At 46.6% G+C, this 26852-nt stretch overlaps 1 protein-coding gene across 2 annotated transcripts in view; it reads left to right on the top strand.

Annotated features, from left to right (window-relative positions):
• TRPC4AP (transient receptor potential cation channel subfamily C member 4 associated protein) overlaps window positions 1-26852 on the top strand; it is a 749627-nt gene that overhangs the window by 698308 nt on the left and 24467 nt on the right. For both annotated transcript variants that reach the window (XM_085619014.1, XM_085619013.1), the window contains exon 18: window positions 13355-13561. In XM_085619014.1, the coding sequence (XP_085475140.1) occupies window positions 13355-13561 (207 nt within the window). The remainder of the gene's footprint in view (window positions 1-13354; window positions 13562-26852) is intronic.

Genomic DNA, 26852 nt, shown 5'->3' with positions numbered 1-26852 from the left:
GCAGTGGGACCTGAAGTTCCAGTGGGCACTGCATCAGGGGAATATTTTCAATTGCGTCCAGATCTCGGAGGGCTCGGCTCACCAATTGCAGTGGTGGCTATCGAACCAGGATTGGGTGATCGGCATATCCCTCTCCCTTCCCCAACCAGAGTTCATGGTAGTGACTGATGCGTCACTCCTGGGATGGGGCGGCCACATGGGAGAGGCGGAGATCAGAGGTCTCTGGTCTCCAGCGGAGTCCGAGCTCTACATCAACCTTCTGCAGCTCCGGGCGATTCGTCTTGCACTGAAGGCATTCCTTTCTTCTGTCAGGGAAAGACAAGTGCAGGTGTTCACGGACAACACCACCGTCATGTGGTACTGCAACAAACAGGGCGGGATGAGGTTGTGGACCCTATGTCAAGAGGCCCTTCTCCTTGGGACATGGCTGGAACATCAGCGCATATCCCTGGTGGTTCAACAACTGGCAGGTGACAAACTCAGCCGTCAGTGCATGGTGGATCACGAATGGCGTCTTCACTTTGAGGTGGTGCAGGGTCTCTTTCAGCAGTGGGGAGAGCCTTGGTTATATCTATTCGCCACCGAAGAGAACGCCCAATGTCATCAGTTCTGCGCGTTGGAATTTCCAAGGCGGCACTCGCTCGGTGACGCTTTTCGTCACGAGTGGAGTTGCGGTCTGTTGTACGCCTTTCCGCCTATACCACTTCTGCCCAGAGTGCTGAAGAAAATGAAGCGAGACCAGGCCCAAGTCATTCTTGTGGCCCCGGACTGGGCTCGAAGAGTATGGTATCCTGAGCTACTCAGTATGAGCATCGTTCCTCCGATCAGACTGCCTCTTCGGGAGTATCTTCTGTCGCAGCAGCAGGGGGCGGTCCTCCACCCAAACCTGTCCAGCCTCCACCTCCTTGCGTGGAGATGGAGCAGCGACCGTGGACAGCTTTTGACCTTCTTCACGAAGTCTGTAATGTCATCTTGGCAGCCAGGCGTCCCTCCACTAAATCAGGAAACGCCTGCAAATGGAACAAATTTGTGGCATGATGCACAGCAAAGGCTGTGGATCCCCTTTCTGCCCCTCTTTCAGAGGTTCTCCTCTTCCTTCTTTCTTTGGCCCAGCCGGGATCTGCTCTGGGCACCCTTAAAGGCTATGTTTCGGCTTTTTCGGCCTTCCTTCGCCTTCTAGATCAACCTTCTGTTTTTCAAGTCCCCTATTGTAAATAAGTTTCTAAAGGGCATTACTCATCTCGTTCCTCCTATTCCTTTCGTAATGCCTCAGTGGCACTTGAATCTGGTTCTGACTTACCTGATGTATACTCCCTTCGAGCCAGTACATAATTGTCCTCTCAGACTTTTAACTCCGAAAACTACCTTTCTGATTGTCATCACCTCTGCTCGCAGGGTGAGTGAGCTTCAGGCTCTTTCTTCTAAGCCTCCATTCCTTGCTGTTCATCCGGGCAAGTTTATCCTCAGAACTCGGCCTTCTATTCTCCCCTACCTCACTAGACATTATTGCTTGGATGCTCAAGTCCGGAGAGATGGCTTCTTTGGCCGTTCAGTTCTCCAGCAATTCCTGGTGTGAACTTGGTTTGCAGACCCACCTCCTGGATTGGTATTGCTGGGGTATCTATTCTAAGGTAAGGAATCTATAACTAATAGTCTCTTTCAGATGAACAAGTTATTTACCTTCGGTAACGATATATCTGTGAGAGACATTTATTAGTTATAGATTCCTTTCCGCCCCACCCATCCTCCCCGTTCTGCGTGTATGGGACTCCCTTTCAGGGCCTTAGTTTTGCTCACCAGTGGTCAGTGTCTTGCATGGTTCTGCGCTTCTGGCGTGGAATGTCGTGTAAAGAACTGACGTCAGTGCGCAGGGGCGGCATCTAAGTAGATACCGTGACGTCATCCCGGCGTTCACGATGCCAATGACGGACGTGGAGTCGATCAACGCCAGTTACCGACACGCAATGGTACTGCTACTAAAAGATTTCTCCAGATCCAGTCTGACGCCTGGGGGTAATTCTAAGGTAAGGAATCTATAACTAATATATGTCTCTCACAGATATATCGTTACCGAAGGTAAGTAACTTGTTCTTCTTGTTTCACCCTCAGCATCACTAGAGCGGCCGGGTGCAGAGTGCTGAGACCCTATGTTATCTAATGGGGGTTAGGGGGCCTCCGTTTGGTGGCTGCTTACGACCAAGCCACAAGGTTGTGGGAGCAAAGCTCCTGGACTTGATCTCCGGGCAAATGGGGGTTTAAGATAGCACCAAAGGTACACCCTGAGCAGTACTAGGGTGGACGGGTGCAGGGTGCTGGTTTGTCATCGGGTGTCCTGTTACTTTCAATAGGGAGTTTTTGGTTTGCAAACATACTGCAGGCTCGTGGACGAAGGTCTTTTGGGTGCGACCACCACTTGGAGAGGTAAGTTAGGATGCTGAGGGTTGGTGAGACACCGTCAGTTGGGCCACCCAAGGCCGTGGATCGTCGGGTGTAGGGGTGACTTCTTACCAGCTCCTGGTCACGGTAGGGGGGACCTTCCGGTTTGAGGCTGCAGGGGTCGGCTGGAGGCTTAAGGCAGGGCAGGGATCACTGGATCTCTGGTCAGGATCATCGGGAGACCTCGTGGTGTTGGGCCACTCGAACTCGGGCCGTGGGCGACGGGTGCAGAGTGGTGCAGACTTGCAGATTTTGCCGGAGCTGGAATCTGTTGGTGAGCAAATCCAGTGTTCACAGGAGACAAAGTATTTTCCTTGAAAGGCAGGGCAGGTCCTCAGGGTTCTAGAGATTGATGGCTGCAGGACACACTGTAGTTTCGCTTCTGCAGGTTTGAGGTGGGACAGACCGATAGGGCTGGGGCCAAGTTTGTGGGCGTCGTCCTCTTCTCAGCTTTGGCACAGCTGTTCGGTCCTTCTTCTTTTCGTCTTGTGGTTTCTTGTCTGAGGAGGCACGGTTCGGGGGTGCCCCTAAATACTAGATTTAGGGGCGTTACAGGCAGGTAAAAGGTTGGAACCAATGGGTCCCTTCCCTGGAGTGGGTACACCCCCTATTATGCCACCCTGCAGTGAGAGGGGGGCTTATGCCTCACTCTGGTTGGCTGGGTTCCTCCATCTGCAAGATGGAGGGGACAGAGTTGTGCTTCACCTCGCCTCCCCCACCTGAGGGGTGGGGTTGGCAAAGGTGGGCACACCTCCCTTCCTCTCTTGGTTTTCCCACCAGTTCTCCCGCCCAAAGTGGGGGCCAGAACCGGTGGGGACCAGTTGCTGGGAGGAGCAAAAGGCCTGGGGAAGCTCACAAAGACCACAAGCCTTAACTTCTCAGTTTTCAGTGCAGCCATTGTGGTACTGTGGAGTTCGTAATGACAAATCCCAGCACCATATACTCTTAATAGCAGTACTGCACTTACACTGTCAAAGAATTGACTTAGACACTGTAGGGTACAGGGCTATTGCACCTGTACCCTCACCACTAGTATAGTGCACCCAGCTAGCGGGGTGACTGATCTATGCCAGGGCAGTGGGTTGTAGACATGGCACACGGAGATGTGTGCCATGTCGACTCACTTTGTTCTGCACCAAAACACGCAGCCTGCAAAGGCAGTGTGTGTTTGTAAGGGTACAGGACCTCTAAGGGTGGCACAATTATTGCTGCAGCCCTTAGAGGCCTTCTCTGGTCACAGTGCCCTGGGTTCCTGTGGTACCATTTACCAGCGACTGACCTGTGGCCAAAGGGTGCCAATTGGGTTTGGTCTTCAATGCAGTTTTAGGGAAAGAACATAGGCCCTGGGTACCTGATTAGCAGTCAAAGCACATCAGCAATTCAGCAAAAAGAGGGGGCAACCATGCAGTGCCCCCAGGCAAAGCTGCTGGCATCCGATTTAATCACCAGGTCTGGTTGGGATCCAAAGATGGCACTGCCGTTCCACACATCCATGTGGGCTAGCCACCATTGGAGTTCTGCTTTTGCATCGTCTGACAGAGGTACAATCTTTGAATATATCCGGCCCTTGCAGAGTTGCGATATCTTGAGCTGTTGGAGGGCCCTGTAATGAAGGGAGCCAGGAAAGATGGACAAGGAGAGGAGGCCTACCACCCTTGTGATCTGTGTCAGGGATGTGTATGGTCTAGATAGTGTGCGAGTCAGTTCTTGTCTGATCTTGGCTATCTTCTGAGATGGAAGACTCAGGGAGGCTTGGACGGAATCCGCTATAAAGCTCAGAAACACGAGGGACTGTGTTGGAGATAAGGCAGATTTCTTCTTGTTGATGAGAAACCCCAAGGATTGGAGTAGAGAGACAGTCAATTGAAGGTGAGCCTTCAAGATCCTTGGGCATTGGTCCAAAAGAACGGTATCGTCCTTGTACACTGAGGCGAATGCCTCTGGCCCGAAGGTGCTCCACAGTGGGGTTGAGTACCTTGTTAAAGCACAGAGGGGCCGAGGACAGCCCGAATGGGAACGTTGTGAACTTGAAAGTTTCTTTTTTCTTTTTTTTTTTTTTTTTTTTTTAGTTTTATATAGCGTGAACTAGACCCGAGACATTTGGTATCAGAGCGCTTTACATGAGCACCAGTTTCGTTACAGATGGACACATTCATTTTTGTTAGGCACGGGGAAGTTAAGCGATTTGTCCAGAATCACAGGATGTTGAGCGTCACTGTCGAGACTCAAGCCCGGTTCCCCAGCTTCGAGGTCGACCCCTCTAGCTGTAAGGCTTCATCTTCTGCCTCTAACACCAGTTGAACTGCATGAGCGGTCTATGCCCTTCTAAGGGTTACAAATGTATTTGGCGTTAAATTGCCACCTGGGGTTCTATTTCTAGAGTAAAAGCAACTTTACCCGCCAGAGATGGGCGGAGACACTCCGCCCTGAAGCAGTTGCAGACATCCATATCAAGAGATTTCTGCAATCTCTCAGCCATGTATGTGGCCACTTTATCTGCGGAAACCAAGACAGACGACCCGGAAAGGAAGAGGTCCTCAGGGTCAAGCATGTCAGAGTCTAATTCCATTGTGCTCTTGCCACCATTGTGCTCTTGCCACCGTCGAACAGCTTTGTGTCTGAAGAGGGATGCCAGGGCCTGGCTGGCTCTGTATCCCCATCCGAGTTGGGGGATCATCGCCCTCGGGCGTTTGCGAGGAAGGAGATGTTGCAGGTCTTAGGATGGGCTTTTCGGGGAGCAAAGGTTTGGGGGAATACCCAATGAGTCAGAGAGAGTATTATGAGCCAGAAAAGCGTGCTCAGCCTGTTGAAGGCATCCAAATTGACCCTTGGGTTGCCGGCGAGCTTCTTTTTCAACGTCTGGGGCGGGCGTCTCCGGCTGGGATGCAGGCACAAGGGTGGGTGACCCTTTGGGTTCTTTCCTTGGATTGAGGTGTTGTAGGCACCACACTGCTAGACGGAGGAGCTTTTGTTCCAGGGGTGCCATAGCTTCTGAGACTGCCTTCTGTATAGAGGTATTTATGACCTCACAGAAATTGTTGTCTATAGGGAGGTAAGTACATATTCTTCCTCCATATGATTCTTGCTGTTTTTGCATGGTAGGGGAACAAATTCAGCTATGTAAGCCTGTGAAGGCACTGTTCAATTATTCTTGTGGACTCCAATGCCCTTGTTATACACTGGGCAAATGAGTGACTGTGACACTGGTCCCTGGGTTTATGTCCTCTTTCCCTCTTTCGGACAATCCGCATCAGTGTCTAGACGCACTGGCCTGAACTACCGACCCCTGCACGGGGTGTCAGTGACACTTTATGTGGCCTGTATTCAGAAAGTGCGGAACCCGTTCGTGGCGTATCACTCCAAGCACTGCGGGGCACAAGGAAGGCGGGCGGTTACGCTGTTCCGATCATGGTTTTAAAATGTCAGACCAGCTCAATCGGCCAAGAGAAAGCCTCAGAAGAGGTGTGCGAGTGCCCTCTAGCGGCAGAAGACCATACATCCCCAATACGCCTCTTACAGCCACCCTCCTCCCCCGTGGGGACTTCAGACCGCACAGGAGCAACGAGCGCTTCAGCAGGCGATGACTATAACTGAAAGGCAAAATATTTGTGTAAGACTGACACAGTACTGGCTACTGGCCCTTGCACTGAACTGTCGGTTGCAAGGAAGAAAGAGGGGAGACCACATGAAGAGAGGAGGTTAGACGCTGATATGCACCCCGATTGGATGAATTGTTATGAACTTTTTTCCCAAGTGTTCATTGGATTTATAGTTTTTTGATAACGTTTTAACATGGCTGCTGAGATTAAAAGCTAAGAAAGTAAAGCCTAATCCTTACCTCTGGTCCTGAAATAGAATTCAGTATGTATTAGCTCAGGAGGCTTAAATCCATTAACATGAATGCAAAATCTAAGTAACCCAAATTCTTATTCCCTAAAAAAAAAAAAGGAATGACGATCCCACTCAGTGTACTCCGAGAAAGGTTAAGTTGTCTATGGGCCACTTCACAAGTTTCCCGATGTGGAGTTAACGGTTAAAGGGTCTGTCGTTCGTATCCATCCAGGTCTCCGATCTAGGACAAATCAAATTGAGGTATAAACCTATCTCAGAATTGAATACAATAAGACTACTAGTGCTGGAGCTGGGCTAGTACCCAAAGTATGCGCCATGAAGTATCAAAAAACGTTCGGAAACGTCAAGAGCGCCTTCCTTTACACTGACAGGTCATGGTTAAGATTGCAATCATTTGAAGGGGAACCCACAGGACTGGAAATGGACAGAGGGTTAGGGTCCAAGCATGACTTCTAATACTGGTAACTTCAGAACCTTGAGGGCTAATCAGATCATTCACACTGTTTTGCAGTTGGAGTGGTGGCTAGAAACAATGTTGCATTGCCTTAGGTACAGTAAATATCTTCCCTCTTAGTGGCGAAGCCTCATTACAGCTGCATTCTAGGAATGCATCTCTCTGACCTCTGGTTCGAACAGATGCTGTTGCTCTGGTTATTGCTGGAATACAAGGTTGTTGGGGCTTTTCGACAGATTACTCTTGAGATAACCTTCTTGCACACTTGTTTGACCAAAATATACCAAAGCACACCGATTGGTTGTAACAATTAGCCAAAATCTCCACAATGTGTGGGTCAACCCATCCTGAATGAATGTCCTTTAATAGAAATCTACAAAGAAACTTGAATCAGGACGTTTTTTTTTAAATGTCAATTCCTTATGCCTGGAAAACAGCAGCAACCGACGTACGTTCTCTCCCCCCCCCCCCCCCCCCCCCCCGGCTTTCTCAAGGCTTGGATTTAAATACTAAGTTGTGGTTTGGGTGCACATAAAAAGGGAAATATAGTTTTGATTGGCTCGTCCCCAGTTGATTTTACTTCAACCTTTTCCTATTTAGGAGTTTTATTTGATCATACAGGATTATGGAATAACACAATTAACACTAGGAAATTACTGGATTGTAAATCAATTATGGCATTAAAAAATGTTAGTCAGAAAGTAGGCAGGAAACCAATCGGGGAAATGTTAACTGTGTATAAAGCTACTTGTGTAGCAATTGTAACATATGGTGCGGGTTTGTGGGGCCATGCGAATGTGTCCTCTTTACAGGTGGAGGAAAACCTCTTTATGAAATATCTTCTAGCCGTCCCAAAAAGTGTATCCACATATGTCTGCCATGTAGAGCTCGGGGAACCATATCTGGAAGATATTATAAAGACTGCTCCAGTACTACTATGGCACAGAGTCTGGACGACTGATGAATGTGGGTTAAATCGCTTGATTATGAATAATGTGATTGGGCTAGAAAAGAGTGGTAAAATAAGATGGTTGTGCTACGTGAGGAAATTCCTCACGGACTTGGGTATGGGGAATTATTTTTCTGAACCATCTTCACTTTGTAATTTTTCAAGAAAGTTTTTGAAGGAAAAGTGTATAACCTACCTACATGTTCACAGAACATCAATCGAAATGAAGAAAACGATGGTGGCGGCCCACGAACAAATAGTGATTTCTAGAAAAATGCAGCCATATGTTAAACTACAAATGAGTAATCATGAGAAGTTCTTATTAACCCGATTTAGATTTAATTTATTGTATAGGTTATTCAGTTTTCCTGTTATGAATGATTGGTCTAAAAGTTTGATTAAGTGCCCCTGTGATGATATGTCAGATCAATCAGATATACATATACTATTTTTCTGTAAATTTTATACAATGCCGAGACGACGGTGGGTTGTTCCCTTACTGAAGACCATGGAAATCAATCGTTGTCGCCCTGCCTTTTTAGCTGTACAAAAATTGGATAATATTTTAACTCTTGTATATATTTATTCATTTTTAAAAAATGTTTTTAAATCACGTAAATCAATTGTATCCTGAACTATGATGACTTGATTTTGGTGTACTTGATGAAATTAATTGTGATATTTACATGTACTTTTATGGTTATTCTGTTTTAATAACCGAATAAAGAAAGAATTGATTGATTGATTGAAATACTGAGCTTATTTCCGTATTTTCAGTCGCAAAGTTGTAAAGAATTTTGTTTTGCCCTCAGTCAATATTATTCCGAAAAGGGCTTTTTCTGTGCAATATCAATCCGACTGTCAATTGTATCAATTTCTCTTTACAATACATGCATCTCCTCTCAGGACTATGCTTTGACGAAGTTGCTCTATTTTGAAATCCTGACCTTGATGCATCCTCTCCTCGTCTCCCTGTAATCCCAGCTCCTCGTGAACGGCAGCAGGAAATGAAATAAAACAAGCAAAAGGACCTGTTTCAACATTCTTTGTGGATTTCTATTAAAGGACATTCATTCAGGACGGGTTGAACCACACATTGTGGAGATTTTGGATAATAGTTACAACCAATTGGTGTGCTTTGGTGTATTTTGGTGAAATATTGTTCTAGGCTGTTTTCAGTCCTAGTGGAAGCATACCCTGGTGGGTGGGTATTATGACACCATGAGAGCACCCTAATATATTGTGATTTCAAGGACATGGTTGATAGCAATTAAATATTGTTTGGAATAGATGTGCAGGCCATAGGGCATACCCACAACTTTTGGAAATAATTCTTGCACACTTGAACCAGCTGTTCGTAACACCATTTATTCTTCAGGGTCATTGCCCTGCGTTTCTCCACACACAGGCTACAGGACCACTGTCTCTTCCCTGGAACGTCCAAGCAGCCAGGCTTCTTCAGAGTCCTAGGCTTGTTTTTGACCATAGTGAGGTGTGTCAGAAGGGTGTGAGGGTTTGGCATTAAGTGGTGTTCTGTCCCTGGTAAATAGCTCTGTTTGGTGCACGCTCCCTTTCTAGTATGCAGCTAGTGGCTAGATAGGGTTACTATTTATCCTGCATTGTGTGCACTGATACAAAGGTAGGGACGCCCAAGTATAAGCATAGTCCACCATTCATATACTCTTATACTGGACAGCGTTTCCTAAACTGTGGGTTGGGACCAACTTGTCTATATGTAAGTAATATTTAAAATGATTAGCCCTGTTTGTTCAGCACCTTTGCACACACTGGTGCACAATGTCCTCAAGTCCAGTTTTAAAACAAACCCTTGCAAGTATTCCAAAGCAAGACTCTGGATGAACCTTCCAGTATTTGTTGCTGCTGTTTTTTTTCTTCACAAAGCCATTTCAACAGAGAATGTGCTCACTCAATGTGATCATACACATATAAATTGAAAATATGGATTTAATAATAATAATAATAAATCTTTATTCGTATTCAAAAATGTATCCATAAAAGCACAGGTCAAAATAAATCAATATTAAAATACATAAGATCGGTATACTAACAGCATCGTACAAAACAGTACCCATAAAATTCTAATAAATACAAAATGGCTTTACAATATAGCTATAAAGTGCAGTTGGTTACATTTGTTCGTTACAAAATGCCTCGATTTCATGTGATCCTAAAGGGGAAATAACATATACAGTGCACGCCTAAAAAATGGACCTTCATTAAGTACTCCTAGAGGTGCGTGAGCGGACTGCCGCTTTCAAGAAGGAACCTACACGGAAAACCAAAGCATCCTCTTCTAATGTAAGAATTTCTGTGTAGGCTGTTTTATGATCAATAATGGCGGTTTCCTTAAAAAAAGGAATCAAAAACAATGTTGTGTATATTTGATAGAAATTACAGAAAAATAGAAAATGTGGCATTGTTTGTTTACTAAGGTTATCACATGGGCATAACATTTGATCTAGCTTAGCTTTGGGTCAGCGGCAGATCTCTCTCCCTTCCCCAACCAGAGCACACAGTGTTGACGAATGCGTCCCTCCTGGGATGGGGCGGCCACATGGGAGAGGCGGAGATCAGAGGCCTCTGGTCTCCAGCGGAGTCCAAGCTCCATATCAACCTTTTGGAGCTCAGGGCGATCCTACTTGCACTGAAAGCATTCCTTCCCTCTGTCAAGGGGAGGGTAGTGCAGGTGTTCATGGACAACACCAACGCCCTGTGGTACTACAACAAGCAAGGCGGGGTGGGGTCGTGGACCCTATGTCAGGAGACTCTGCGTCTCTGGACATGGCATTTCCTTGGTGGTTCAACATTTGGCAGGTTCTCTGAACGCCAGGGCGGACGAACTCAGCCGCAGGTGCATGTTGGATCACGAATGGCGTCTTCACTCGGACGTGGCACGAAGGTCTCTTTCGGCAGTGGGGAGAACCTTGGTTAGATCTATTCGCCACCAATGAGAACGCGCAGTGCTGCGCGTGGGAGTTTCCAAGGCGGCACTCGCTCAGAGACGCTTTTCGTCTCAAGTGGAGTTGCGGTCTGTTGTACGCCTTTCTGCCTATACCACTTCTACCCAGAGTGCTGAAGAAGATCAGACGCGACCGGGCCCAAGTCATTCTTGTGGCTCCGGACTGGGCTCGAAGAGTTTGGTATCCCGAGCTACTCAGTATGAGCGTGGATCCCCCGATCCGACTGCCTTTTCAGGAGGATCTCCTGCTGCAGCACCCGGGGACGGTCCTCCACCCAAACCTATCCAGCCTCCACCTCCTTGCGTGGAGATTGAGCGGCGACAGTTGATTCCATTTGACTTGCCTCCTGAAGTCTGTAATGTGTTTCTGGTAGCCAGGCGTCCCTCGACTAAAACTGTATACGCCTGCTGGTGGAAAAAATTTGTGGCATGGTGCACAGCGAAAGCTGTAGATCCCCTTTCTGCCCCTCTTTCTGAGGTCCTATTGTTCCTTCTCTCTTTGGCCCAGCAGGGCTTTGCTCTGGGCACTATCCAGAGCTACCTTTCTGCTCTTTCAGCCTTTCTCAGGCTACCTGATCAGCCATCTCTTTTCAAGTCCCCTGTTGTCAATAGATTTCTCAAAGGCATTACTCACCTTTTCCCTCCTATTCCTTTTGTGATGCCTCAGTGGGACTTGAACCTGGTTCTCACATACTTAATGTGCGCTCCCTTTGAGCCTCTTCATAATTGTCCTTTGAGGTTACTAACTTTAAAAGCCTCTGCATCCTTCAAGAGAGGAAGAGAGGCTCCACAGTCTGGACCCAAAACGTGCACTTTCCTTCTATCTCAACCTCACACAGCAGTTCCGGGTGGATGACCAGCTCTTTGTTGGCTACATGGGTGCCAAGAAAGGTCGGGCTGTGCACAAGCGGGACTCTCCCGATGGGTTGTCTTGTGCATTAAAGCCTGTTACACTCTGGCTCAAAAGGAACCTCCGGTTGGGCTGCGTGTTGCCCATTCTACCAGGGCAACAGCAGCTACTACTGCATTAGGACGCGGTGTCCCGCTGCAAGATATCTGTCAGGCAGCTACGTGGGCCTCGCTGCATACTTTCACTAAGCACTATTGCCTTGACAGTCCAGTCCGGAGAGACGGCTTCTTTGGCCGGTTGGTTCTCCATGACTTTCTGGTGTGATTTCATTTTGTAGACCCTCCTCCGGGGTTGGTATTGCTTGGGTATGTATTCTAAGGTAAGGAATCTATCACTAACGTGTCTCTTTCAGATGCACAAGTTACTTACTTGTGTAACGATATATCTGTAAGAGACGTTAGTTAGTGATTCCTTACCGCCCGCCCATCCTCCCTGTTCTGCGAACTGTTCTCTAGGGTTCAGGTCATCCCTTTCAGGGCCCTAGTTCTATTGCATCAGTAGTCGGTCCCTGGCATGGCTCTGCATTCCTGGCGCGATATAGTCGTGTACAGAACTGAGGTCAGCGCGCATGGGCGCGTGTAAGTAGCTCCGACGTCATCTTGGCGATTACAACGCCAGCGACGTACGTGGAGCCGCACGACAACGCCTACCGACACGCAGGGGTACTGCTGACGAAAACTTTCCGGATCCAGTCTGTTGCCTGGGGATATTCTAAGGTAAGGAATCTATCACTAACTAATGTCTCTTACAGATATATTGTTACACAAGTAAGTAACTTGTGCTTTAACACACAAATTGATGAGGTCTTACACCATACAGAAGGGGTTTCTCAAATGTACTAAAATCACAGCGCCAACACCAACATTTTTCATCAGCCTTGTAATTTAAATGAACGGGTGCCACAGGCCAGCACTCCAGGCTGAAAAATGCTCTAGTCTCACATACCACTTTTACGGAAGATTAGTATCATGCCCACTGTCCGATATTGTGGTTAAGGTTGTGATGTTTACAAACAATTGCTGTTATTACAATAAAAATACACAAACCTTTATCGTTCTAAAAATTGGGTCGTGGTTCTAAAATGTTTGAGAAGCACTGGGATAGAGCGTAGCCTGAGAAAATGAACAGAAGCCAAGTAAGGGTTTGGGGTTAGAGCAGATTGCCTAGCCTAAAGAGTGAGTGAAAAGTACTAATAAAACTTTAGTGATAAACTTAGATTTTTTTTTCTTCACCTCAACTTTTTCAGTCTGATTCAGGATAAGGGATCCTACAAATAAATTCATAGTCAGCAGGCGGCTATAGGATTCGCCAGCAGTCATCTTTATATAGACTGTGAACGGATGTGTTTTATTTATTTATTTTTCTCTATGGCTCTGCTGTCTTCTGCTGCAGTGAAATAAGTTTGCTAAGAAAGTGAACTGAAGTTGAAATAGATAAATAGGTGGAAATTGTTGTGTGTGCTGCATTGGCACTGTTGGTGAACTATGGCTGAATTGTTATTATTCATGCCAACATTTTAAAAGACGAATATAGTAGATTTGAGAAAAAATTGCAATCAAGAGAATGTATTTTGCCTGTTGACTTATCTTTAAGCAGAGGCACTTTCAGACGGGAGACAGCCAATATAAAGCCATTTTTGGCATCAAAAATCTGGACTCTCCCGTCTGAAACCCGTCTATAGGCATGCATGTGTTATGTCGAATATACAAAATTAACACCATCTAGATGTAACTTTTTTGTGTTGTCTGTAATACAGTCTTCTTTTTGTTTTAGGAAAATGTTAGCTGCCTGAATACAAGTTTAGTGATCTTAATGCTTGCTCGAAGAAAAGGTAAACTACCCATCTATCTGCGCACTCTTCAGGAGATGGAATACGCAGACAAATACCCAGGATTCATCCTTAACAATTTTCATAGTCTCCTACGGTTCTGGCAACAGCACTACCTCAACAAAGACAAAGACAGCACGTGCTTAGAAAATGTAAGTGTTTATGCCATCTGAACATGGCATATATTAAGTTTTTTTTCAGTTTCCAGTCACTGATGGATTTTCTGAACAGGACCAGCACTATAGCATGACACATCAAGACATTTGCCTAGTGTGGCAGGATATACGGCATGGCGCAATCCTTTCATGCAAGGAAGCCACCTCATCCCAGCTTTATTTCTGTTCAACCCTGATGTCTGTTTTTCAAACAACATGTTAAGAGGATCAGCATACTGAAGGTTACTATTGAGACATATTTTTGCATCTCTTTAGTAGTCTTCAGCATGTATGCAATTTCTCACTCTTAGTGCACATGTATTACCTTAAAACAAATACAAGCAGTGCATTTTGTTTATTTGGTGACCGTGAAAGTTCACGTTTTAATTGTGCTTTCCTAGGTTGCTGGCATTTTCTTCAAACATCTTTTAATTTTGAGTGACCTTGAAGCGCAGTGTGCAAAATACACCTGATTTACAATCAGTTCAGTGATGAAGATGTGATTCCGGAATGGGAGAAGACGCTAAGCTTAACAAGGTTGGACAGAAAGCATAAACAGCACAGAGGCAAGATGTAGTGCTGATATTCTCATGCACATACTTGAGAACATCTAGAAAGTCTTCATTAGCTCCCCACGCTGGTAGAGGGTGCTGCCGCTACTTTGGCGCTGGAAGAGTCGTTCCTCTGGCGTCATTGGAGCTATAAAACACCCCTGTCAACGTACTGACATCCATTCTTTTTTTTCAACGCCATCAACATAAATCCAGACTAAGAATCATCTACTAAAGAGTTGTCAGTGTTATTGACCTTTTTTCTATCATTTTTTAATCGGGTGCAGTTTTTTTCCCATGATGTAACTACCCACACGATCTGGTTTCAAACCCTGTAGGGAATGTGACTGGTAAATGTTCATTACAGAGATTTGTCTTTGGGGCCCGAGGTCCGATAATGATGTCAAGATCTGTGACTCATGTCCAAACGTGCACCACAAGGACACAACAGAAAGCGAGGCCAAGATGTTCATGGCCTGGGCGCAGGACGAATGTCGATTGTCGGACGTCCAGGCCAAGAGATAGGCAACTGAGTCACCATTGCCTTTGAAGAAAACACACAAGAAGAAAAGGCAACATGACTCAGTACGACATCACTCATCTAAAAGTAAGTCATGAAGGTCCTCTGCATCTCTTCAAGCATCTCCATTGGTTCTGAAACCAGTGGAAGATACCACAGATAATCCAGCACTGTTGTTCCATCTCACCCAGCGCCAAACTCAGAGACACTATGGTCTGTGGCACGACTTTGATGCCACAGCCTGGTCAACTTTATCCAGAGTACTCCACTCTGAGAACGGATCCACCTGTGCCCTTCAGTGCGATATGCGACATCTTGCGACAATCCAATGCCCCCTCTGAAGTGCTGACTGGTCCCATGGGTCCTTTGGCTTTTGCCTTTGGGGAATTTCCAATGCCATTTCATCAGGCATCCTTCTCACCATTCCTACCTTTGCCACAAGTCACCTTGGCTCCTCTCTGAACACTGTGTCGCCCCAGCCTCCAAAAACGACTCCACGACCGATGTTGCCTCTAATAGTGATATTGTCATCTCCCTCGGTCCAGTTTCCCATCACCTCCTTGGCGCCCCAGTCGACTCTTTTGATGTTGCAGATGACTCCACTGACGTCATAATAGATGCCCCCGAAGCAGGTGAATGGCTTTCTCGCGAACTACACTGGCGTTGCAACCCCCTCGTTCAGTGTCATTGCCTATGATAGAGTTCCCGTGCCCTTGTTCAAGGAGAGTCGCTCAACGCTTCATGGAGGAAGGCAGATTCTTTTGAAGAGAATCAGATCCTCATGAGGACCTGATAATGGGGATAGGCAATCCACTGCTCTAGATCCTAATTTTTCAGGACTGAGAGATGCCAATGGGCTGGATACCTCCCTGGTAGGGTAACTCTATTACCCAATTAGACTTCTTCCACATGAGATTATCACTTTTTGCCGCTTGGTAATTAAAAAGGGAGCAGAGATATTGGAACTTTATTTGCCCTCCACGGATATTAAAGCCAACAACCGTACCGAGGTCCTGCTTATAGCTTCTCACACTGCGGAATATTTGCTCTCCTTTTTTTTTAGGCTATAACAGAACCAATACTTGTGGTTTTAGGAAATGCCTACCACTTCCACCGCAGAACACAGATCAATTTCAAGGCTCTACACAATGGCCCCTGGGGATCCAGTATTGTCTTCCCATCCGTCACCAAAATGTCTTTTAATACTAGCCTCTTGTTCCTACAAACTGTCACCAGGAGCCTTTCCCAATACTCTCTTTGATAGGGAATCTTCAAAAAAGGAGCAGTTTGTGAAGAATGTGTACTCAGCAGGGATTATGGCCCTTAAATCCCTCAACACCACCGTCTCCTCACTCAACATGAGCATGTCCTTCGGGAAGCAGCACAGACCATTTCCCCTAATCTTTCTGACCAGATGCAAAGCCATTTTTCAGAGCTGGTAGGGGATGGCTAGGCAGCTGCTAATCAAGTGATGCAATCTGGGCTGGGTAAAACAGATTCTGTTGCAAGTGCTATTGGGGCATCTATTTTCCTGTGTCACTATGTGTGGCTGCAAAATTCAGCGTTTTGCAACGATGACAGCCTTTGTCTTAGTCCTCTCTTTCAATTACCTCTTTGGAGCAAAAGATTTCTCTGCCTTGGTGCGATTCAAGAACACTAAATCCACTGCCAGATCACTTGGCCTACAAACTCAAGCAAGGGACTACCATTTTAAGGCTTCTCTAGGGGGTTCTCCTTTCGAGATCGTCAGCAATCGTTCCAGCAGCTGCAACACTAACTGGGAAACCCGCTGTTTCTCCAGTGTAGAGGACAGGGCAAAGGGAGAACACAAGACTTTCTACCGCCTCCTCCTCCTTCACTTCAGGTAAACAGGCGTAGTTCCCTCTTGCTAGAGCACAGGCAACCAGTGGAAACACGGGTATCCTTCTCTCCAAAAACATGGAGGGTCATTGCTTCAGACCTATGGTTCTTCCAGATTTTGGAAGGGCGGTATGCTGTACCCTTCCAACAAACTCCCCCACCCTTTCCCTCTCTAACCTACACGCTTCAACCAGACCACCTGCATAACCTTCAGCAGGAAGTGCAAATTTTGCTCCAGGAAGGCACAGTAGAGTTCGTTCCAGAGCAGGAACAGGGTTAGGGGTGTTAATCCTGGTACCTCCTGGTCCCCAGAAAGAATTCTGGTCTTTGTCTAAGCCTAGGCATAAGGGTTCTGAACTGGTTCCTCAAAATGAAAAGTTCAGTATGCTGCCCATAGAGGTTCAGCTAGACCTGGAAATGGAAGACTGGATGGTCTTGGTCGGTCTACACGATGCCCATTTCCACATCTCTAGCTGGCGGTCACACATGAAGTATCGTAGCTTTACTGTGGGATCCGAGCATTACCAGATTGCGGTCCTTCCATTTGGTCTGACTTCAGTGACACAGGTCTTCATGAAGGTGATTGCGGTGGTAGCGGCCAATTTCAGAAAGGACGGAAATCCCAGTGTTCCCTTACTTGGACTACAGATTCATCAAAGCCTGCTCTCACAAGATGATTTCACACCACCTGTAGATAACGACCATGTTGCTGTTCTATCTGGCCTTTCCCATCAATAGGCCTATGCCCCACCTAGTGCCCTCCCAGTGCATCCGGCTTATAGGTGCAGTACTAGATGCCACATTGAATCTTTTTCTATAGAGGGTTCAGGACAATCGGGCTATGATTCCAATGTTTCAGAACGGAGTACACGTGCCTCTCCTGACGGTCTTATGCCTGCTAGATTCCTGCATTCTGTTGGTCACCTATGCACTCAGGCATATAAGGGCCCTCCAGTGGTGCCTCTGCATGCAGTGGTTCCAGCACAGTTTAAACCATCAGAGCTATATTACAATCTCTAGAGACTGTGCAGTGGTTCTGCAATCGTGGAGAGTGGAAGGCAACCTCTCCCAAGGGAAGCCGTTATAACTTCCTCAACCATTGGCTACAGTTAAAATGGATGTTAATTCCCACGTGTGGGAAGCCTTTGTAGAGTAATTGGAGATCAGAGACCTCTGGTGTCTGGACAAACAGATGTTTCATATCAATCTGTTGGATTTATGGCCGATCCAACTGGCTGTCAAGGCCTTCTTCTCCTCTCTTTGAGGCCAGTCTGTCCAAATCTTGACAGACAATATGACTCGGATGTTGTACATCTAAAAACAATTAGGAATAGGGTTACATCTTTACTGCCGAGAAGCTCTGTGAATCTGGTACTGGGCTCAGGACCATCAGATACAGCTAGTATCCAATAATCTGGCTGAAGTGCTCAGTGTATGAGTGGACATTTTCAGTCACCCTTCCCTTGTCGACCACAAGTGGCCTCTGCACCCGGAGGTTCTCCAGTCCATCTTCAACCTCTGGAGACTTCTCCAGTGGATCGTTTGCCACTCACGACAGCGCTAACTGTATTAAATTCTTTACCCTTCAGTACTCTCAGCAAGGGGCATTCGAAGAGACATTTAGTTTGCCATAGAACTTTCTTCTTCAATACACGTTTCCTCCCATACCCTTGATTCCTCTGGTCTTCAGAAAAATCCACCTGTACTAGGCCCAAATCAGTCGTATACCGCTGGACTGACCAGGAAGGGTGTGGTATGCAGACTTTATGCATCTCTCTCTGTCCATCTTTCTGTGTCCTTTACAGGATAGATCTTCTCTGGCAATCGCAGGGGCAGTTTCTGCACCCCAACCTCCACAGCCTCCACCTTAATGTCTATAGGAGATTGAGTGATTTAGCTAGAGTTATTTTTCCTTGTTTCCTAAAGTTGTAGATGTTATCTTCAGTGCCTGTAGACACTCAATCAAAACAGTGTACATTGGCAGATCAAGCAAGTTTCATCAAGTGGTGGGCAGGCAGCTCAACAGCCCCTTTCAGGCCTGAGTGTCTGACACTGTGTTTTGACCTATCACTGGCTTTGGAAGGGTGTGCAGTGGATACTGTTAAGGGTTATTTATTGTCCTTACTCTGTTTGCCTGACCCCCATCTCCTCAAATCACCAATTGTTATGAGGTTCTTGTACTGGCCCACAAACAAGTTTCCCCTATAATGCCTCAAATAGGACCACAACCTTCTCCTTATGTTGTTGTGTTCTCCATTTGCGCTGTTGCCCATTCCAACTGCTTATTTTTTTAAATGGTCTTTTTAATCCCTATAAGAGCAAGTAAGTTGCAAGTATTGGGTGTGAAAACCGCTTTCACCTCCTTTTTCCCTGACAATCAGTCTAGCTCCTGAAGGGCATCAAGATGTTATGGCAACCAAAAAACGACTTAAACAAAAGGTGTTGTTTCCTTTTCTGGACAAACAAATTCAGAAATCGTTATGGTTGAATTCTGTAGAACCCGCAACAGGCAGTAACTATTATTCCTAAACGCTACAGAGAGGAAGACGAGGCCGATTTCACAATTCCAGGTGAAACCTCTACTACTACCAATGACCACATGCCCTGTCCCTGTTCACACACTTCACCCTCTTTCCTCTTTGATATCTTACACTGCCTCGCTCTGTCCTTCAATCTATGGTGTCTCACTCTACCACTCTGCTTTTTTCTCCATCTCACCTGTGAAAGCAAAGGATCTGTGCTCCAGAACACCTTATAACTGTAATGGACTAATATGGGCTATCGAATTTGTTTTTTTGGGGGGGGATGTAGCACCTGCATCTGTGCCTGGCTGTGTCCAGTCATGTCTCTCCCAGCACGTTGACGCTTTTCTGGTTCCAGACTGGGAGGAGATGTATGTGAAGCTGAGCAAGGTTGGCAGACAGAGCACAAACAGTGGAAAGGATAGATGTAGACAGAATATTCTAAAATCAAAATCTATTTACATCAGTGATTGGAAATAGAAGATAAAATGAATGTGCAACATTCATAAATACTTTGATTGGTAGTCACAGGCACAGCACTAGTTTATTTGTTGTCTAACATTTGAGTGCTTAGATGAAGAATTTCTGTCATGAACCGAAAGTCAAAATGTAGTTTTTGGGGAGTCAAATAAACAATTGAAGCAGCATCAATGGAATACATTAAAACAAATGTTATGGGCTAAACATAATGAAAATACATTATCTTAAAACTTGATATGACATGTGAACAGATTACTAATACATTATCACAGCATTGCTATGACTTTTTTTATCTGAGTCTACCAAGCAGAATATAACTGGCCATTAAACAAAATGTCAGTAAGAAATATCAGTGGAATAACATTCAACAAGAACCTCTGTAATAGGTCTTAAACGTTAATAAACCTGAACAGGGGAAGAGCCATTTTTTCCTTGCATAGTCATAAAAAGGACATAATAACAAGCAGAAGCAAATGAGTGTTCGAGGCATATGAGCTGTAGATCACATGCTTTGCATACTCCTGCCATCTAGTGTTGGGTCCGGACGTTTGCAAGTTGTTTTTCTTCGAAGAACTCTTTCCTGTCACAAGGTAGGTGACTCCCCCTTTCAGTGATAGTGCGCATGGGCATCAACTCCATTGTTAGATAGTTTTTTCCGCCATCGGGTTCGGACGTGTATTGCTGTGCTCCGCTTCAAAACCGTTTCTTCGGGTTCCCCTCGGTGCACAATCCACTCTACCCGCCTCAGTATTGTTTCGAACGCATATCCCACTTCTCCGCGAATCGTATCCGTTGAGGAAAACCTCGATTCCGATCGAAGATCTTCGGGAATGCCATCCGGCCTAACCGCGCATCGGACCGACTCGCATGAAGTGTGCAACTTGTGTTTTTCTCCTAAGCACAACGAACAGGACTGCGAGGCATGCAGATCGTTCCGATCAAAGAAAACGCTCTGTGATCGTCAGGCTAGACGTCATGAAATGCAGAGTCGAAATGTCGAATACACGCAGGATACCTTTGGCGAAGGATCCAAGCACGAATTTGACGCACAAGGGACCGAGGAAGAAACTTGCCTCCATTCCAGAATCGGACTCCAATGGCAGTAGACTTGCCACAAGGTCAATGTCCCGTGAGTACCGAACGCCCCTTGATCCAAACTCCAACTCAGCCGAAACAAAAGGCTTCGGTCCCACCCCTGCCTTTGGGCCACGGTCTGCACCGACAAGATCTTTCTGACGCCCCGCCCTCCAGCTCGGCACTGAAACGCGTCACTATGCCTCCCGGCTAGGGATTGAGTCGGCCAAAGTCTGGCACCGAGCCGAAACCTTCAGACTCAAAGCCGAAAACCGCTTCGGAGCCAAAATCATTGACACCAAAATGAAGCCTCCTTTGGCACCGAAACCTTCCGCTCCAAAAAGTCATACTACCCCGGCACCGAAATCCACGGTGCCGAGACATAAAACTGTTCCTCGGAAGCTGCAGGATCCGATTTTCGACACCCCAAAACTCAAATCGGACCCAAAACAAAAGGAACATTATATAAATCTGGATACAGGACGTGTTCTTACAAAATCACCTCAGAAATGCAAATCTTAGTCAGAGGACACCCTTTACCATATTCCTTTGAAGGGGAAGAATGTAGGTACTAACCCCTCCCCTCCGCCACGTTCCCCTACACCAACTTCTCCACCTTTGCAGTATTTACTGATTACACCAACTAACTCTCCACCACCACCAGATCATGATAGAAATGGAGGGGACAATATTTTAAGTAAACAATGTGGGTTTGGACTCACTGTAGTTGGTTTACAGTGCCAAGGAATCCTTAGATTCTTTTAAAAGACCCCTCACACACCAACCTAGTTGATGTCATGCTTCATCATCGGGGTCCCAACCGGGTGGCCGAATGCCACCCAGTTGTGCTACGAAGCCTGATTACAGCGGAGCAGGTGTGGTGCAGTGGTGTGATTAAGTGAATTGTGAGTTAAAAATACCTCTGGGAATCCTGACCATGGGAATTTTATTCGTGGTTGCCCAGGGTATGTTAAAAATTACAAAAGACAACTAGTGGAGTGGTTAACCTCTTAGTTGTTGACTTGGGTCAACATGTTTTAGCCCACAATTAAAGGTGTGAGGAGCTTTCGTCAGGACCAGGTGAAAAGTGTGAAAAACTGGATGGCAAAATTATGCCATGTGTATAGAATGCGTTACAACAAACAAATGATGGACGGAATGCTGACAATGCAGACATTCTCCCCCAGTCAAGAGATCTGGGTTAAATCCATCGTTCTTTTGCCCACTACGCCACCCCAGTTCAGACATGGCCATATGCAAATCAGTCTTGACCCTGTGCCTCATGGGAACAGTCCAGCCCGAACTGCCAAGCCATGTCTTCCCTGGACCGGAATCAAGCATCCTAGGACCGGTTTCTGGCTATCAGCCGTCATCAGCCAGGATAGCTTGACTCCAGTGGCGTAGTGAGTATGGGTCCCACGTCTGGGAATACCCATCCCACTTAGGGCGAAAAGCGTTACAACAAACAAATGATGGACGGAATGCTGACAATGCAGACATTCTCCCCCAGTCAAGAGATCTGGGTTAAATCCATCGTTCTTTTGCCCACTACGCCACCCCAGTTCAGACACGGCCATATGCAAATCAGTCTTGACCCTGTGCCTCATGGGAACAGTCCAGCCCGAACTGCCAAGCCATGTCTTCCCTGGACCGGAATCAAGCATCCTAGGACCGGTTTCTGGCTATCAGCCGTCATCAGCCAGGATAGCTTGACTCCAGTGGCGTAGTGAGCACGGGTCCCACGTCAGGGATACCCATCCCACTTAGGGCGAAAAGCGTTACAACAAACAACAAACAAATGATGGACGGAATGCTGACAATGCAGACATTCTCCCCCAGTCAAGAGATCTGGGTTAAATCCATCGTTCTTTTGCCCACTACGCCACCCCAGTTCAGACATGGCCATATGCAAATCAGTCTTGACCCTGTGCCTCATGGGAACAGTCCAGCCCGAACTGCCAAGCCATGTCTTCCCTGGACCGGAATCAAGCATCCTAGGACCGGTTTCTGGCTATCAGCCGTCATCAGCCAGGATAGCTTGACTCCAGTGGCGTAGTGAGCACGGGTCCCACGTCTGGGAATACCCATCCCACTTAGGGCGAAAAGCGTTACAACAAACAAATGATGGACGGAATGCTGACAATGCAGACATTCTCCTGTATAGAATGGCCACAACACACTCGCTAAGGTGTGTTGGGAAAAATAGGAGTGTTTGGACGGCGCCAAACAACCGAAATTGAGGTACCTGTGAAATAAAGGACAGACAAGACACATATAACAATTTTAGAAGCAACATTAAAAGAGCAATTTTTAGTCTGGGCAACATGTGCCTGTCAATTCATGGTGGGCACATACGTGAGTCCAAGAGGATAATGCCGGGTGATCAGGTGCTATAAAGGTACAAAAGCATATGGCAATTAGCCGTCTTGTAGCGTAATAGTGCATGTTTATAGTGCAGGCGGTACGGGTTGCATGGTGGGCCGTGGTGTAGAATACGTAATAAGGCTCAGGGCGATAGTTTGAGCCACGAGGGCATACTTCCAGTATGTGGTGTTGCATGGTGTGCTCATTACCAAGTGTCTATAGGTATGCCACTAAATAAACAAGTAGTTAGTTAAAAATGAAGGTATCAATCATACGGGATGAAAATCAAAGAACATATTTACACTAAATTGTAGTGTTAGGCAGCCGATTGGAGGCCCGGGAGAGGAACTGCCTCTGGTCCCACTCTGGCTGGTGTAATTGCGCAGGGTGCCGTTGCGTCATGTAGTATGGGCGCTAGGTGCGAGAAGTCGCTATGCGCGGGCAAGACCGTGGCAGTTATGGCACTGAAGATTAAAAATCAAGCGCGGGGTGTTAGTCTAAAGCGGGCGTGAGCGTTAACTTACTTAGGTCTGTTGGCGGTTCCCACTTTAAACCTACTGCGGATCCCTGTGTCCCGGCTGCTAAAAGTCGGCGCTCAGGGAGACAGACTAAATGCGGAAGTGGCGGCACTGGCGTGGAACGTCATGTGCCAGAAGCTGGACCGCGAGGTATTGGCGCCATGTTGGGAGTGAATATAGGACAGCGCATGCGCGGTGACAGGCGCTTCAATGATGGTTCTGAAATTCACTAGTTTGAAATGACCCAGTGTTATGTGCATGGTCACAAATGAAGAGGTCCTATGAAATCGGCGGGCAGGAAGCATGTCAGACTGCTCGTGCGCGGTGATGGAAGCAGTTGCAGTCAGTCTGCAGTGAGAAGCTAGAAGTGATGTGCCATTGGCACAAAGTCACAGCAGGGAGGGGGTATGTAGTGAAGGCGGGCGCGATGTGGGTCCGCCTTAGCAGTGGATGCTGTGCTAGGCAGACAGGGTGTGCCTGGGCGATGTCAAAGTGAAGGAGAACAGACGTGCCAAAGAGGTGCTCCGGAGTGATAGAGCAGAGATGGATAGGTGGCACTAGTTTAGAAGGAGAGTAGTAATGTCCGTGGTCCTGAGATTTTCGAGACAAGGACTGGGTGGCTAGCAGAGTAGAGAGGTCTATTTACTCAGTGAGTTCCAAGGTATATCATCATTGAGTCCAGTGAGGTGGCTGGATAAGCGGTAGATCCACCGCTGTTCCTTTTCCAGTAGTCGGTTTTCAATGTTCGGGGTATTGGGGTCTAAGGTTTCAATTATGACCCACCGCATCTCATTTGTAGTATGACCGACTTCCATAAAGTGATTGGTCATTCTCTTTGTATTTTTCTTGCAGCGGATAGTGCTGCGGTGCTCGCAGATGCGGGTCTTGACTTTCCGATTACTCATGCCAATGTATATGAGGCCACATGGGCAGATAATACGATAGATGGCATGTGCGGTGTTACAGTTGGTGTGTTTGCGAATCATCCAGGTTTTGTTGGATTCTAACTGTAAGGTTTTTTTGTTGTTTCCGTTATGTGGCAGACACTGCAATTGCCGCATGGAAAGTGGCCCACAACTTTGGGCAAGCCCCATGCGTTCAGAATGGTGTTGTCTGCGGGGGTCTGCTGTCTGGGCCGGGTTGAGACTAGAGTGTCTTTTATGGATCTGGACTTTCTGTAAGATAATGGAGGTTTTTCCCATCGCAATTTGCCTGTGAGGAGAATGTTCCAGTTCTTTTTAATGATATGTGACACTTGGTTGGCAACAGAGTTGTGTGTGACCACACAGGTGAGGGGAATCGTGTTTTCAGTATGCTCAACGGTTTCTAGCAACCCTTCGCGGTTCTGGTTGCGAGCACGTTTTTGTGCCCTAGTGGTTATCTTTTTGGGGTAACAACGCAATATTTTACCAATGGACCCGTGGAAGGATTATAACACGGATTCACCTACAGATATCGACCCAGATATTTACCCTGCCAAGCCTTCCCCTCCTGACGACAATGTAGGATATCTAGAATTACTTGCTAGAGCTGCAGAATATGATGGAGTACAGTTACACAAGGAATCTCTATAGGAAGATTTCCTATTTGAAAGGCTCAGTAGCACACAAAGGGCTAGCCACACTCTACCTATGCTTAAAGGTATGATGAGACATGCCAAGGATATTTTCACCCCCAGAATTGATGATAAATATGAGCCTGCTCCCTCAGATCCAGTCTTTATTAAAAGCCAGTTACCACTAGACTCCTTGGTGGTCTCTAATGCCCGTAAATAGGCCGATTCGCAGACTACAGGGGGTGCTCCCCCTCCAGACAAAGAGTAAAAATTATTAGACGCCTCCAGTAAACGAGTAGCAGCCCAAGAAGCAAATCATTGGTGCATTGCCAACACCCAGGCCCTGCTAGCCAGATATGATGGGGCACACTGGGACGAAATGGAGCAGTTGATACAACACCTCCCAGATGAGCAAAAAGCAAAAGCCCAGGATTTGGTCCAGGCAGAAGCTCATATCCAATTCCTCAATTAGATGAGCTTTAGATGCTGCAGACACCGCAGCTAGAGAGATCAACACTAGTGTGTTATTAAGGAGACTTGCTTGGTTGAGGATTTCTGGTTTCAAACCCAAAGTACAACAGTCTATTTTAAATACTCCTTTTGACAAGGAACATCTCTTCGGGCCCGAAGTAGATAAGTCATTAGGAAAAATGAAACAAGACACAGAAGTAGCCAAGTCTTTTGGAGCTCTGCAGTCTCCCTCCAATCAGGGCTCCTTTCGTCGCTCCTTCTATCGTGGAGGGTTGAAAACCATGTCCTCAGACAATACTGCCGCCTCCTACAAAGGCAACAGTCAATCTTCCTCTACAAGGGGCTTCTTTAGAGGAGGATACAGAGGCAACACCAACAAAGGCCGAGGCAGGGGTTCCACACCACATAATTCCCACTCCCCCAACAAGCAGTGACTTGCCTACACTTCCCCCTGATCATTTAACACCTGTCGGGGGACTTCTTCTACAATTCCTCCCCATTTGGCAATCTATCACCACAGACAAATGGGTGCTAGAAATTATCCAACATGGTTATTGCCTGGAGCTTACCAACAATCTTCCAAACATTCCACCACGTTCTCACTAAATGTCACCAGAACATTTAAATCTACTTCAGCAAGAGGTCCAGTCTCTCCTGTCCAAAGGAGCCATATAACCTGTGCCCTTACAACATCAAGGGACAGGCGTGTACTCCCTGAATTTTTATCCCCAAAAAGGACGGCTCCTTGAGACCTATTGTAGACCTCAGAGAACTAAACCTATACATTCTTTCAAAGCATTTCCACGTGATAACACTTCAGCAAGTGCTCCCACTTCTACTGCAGGGCGATTTTATGTCTTCTCTAGACTTAAAAGAGGCATATCTGAAAGAAACAGTTAGTTATAGATTCCTTACCTTGGAATTACCCCCAGGCGTCACATTGTGCATTGGTTCGAAGGGCGGACCCATTAGTCGTGTAAGGACCAAATTTAGATTCCATACAGGGGAGGGTGGTGCCCTGGGAGGAATTACTCGTTTAAGGCCTTCCATGAAGGCTTTAATAGCGGGCACTCTGAAGAGTGACAAATGCTGTCTGTTTTGTAGATAGGCAGCGATCGCTGCTAGGTGTAGGCGTATGGATGAATACGCCAGGTTACACCTGTGAAGATGGAGCAGATAGCATATGATGTGTTGTATGGATGCATCTAGAGGGTTGATTGTATTGTTACGGCAGTACATTACAAATCTTTTCCACTTTGCGGCATAGCATGCTCTAGTGGTAGGACGTCTGGCTTCCATGATGATGTTCATGCAATCAGGGGGAAGGTTAAGGTACCCGAATTCTAAGATTTCAGGAGCCAGATCGCCAGGTT

Source organism: Triturus cristatus, chromosome 7 (genome assembly GCF_964204655.1).
Source record: "Triturus cristatus chromosome 7, aTriCri1.1, whole genome shotgun sequence".
Classification (NCBI taxonomy): Eukaryota; Metazoa; Chordata; class Amphibia; order Caudata; family Salamandridae; genus Triturus; species Triturus cristatus.
Note: the sequence above shows the minus strand (reverse complement) of the source record. Positions and strands in the feature narration are given on the sequence as shown.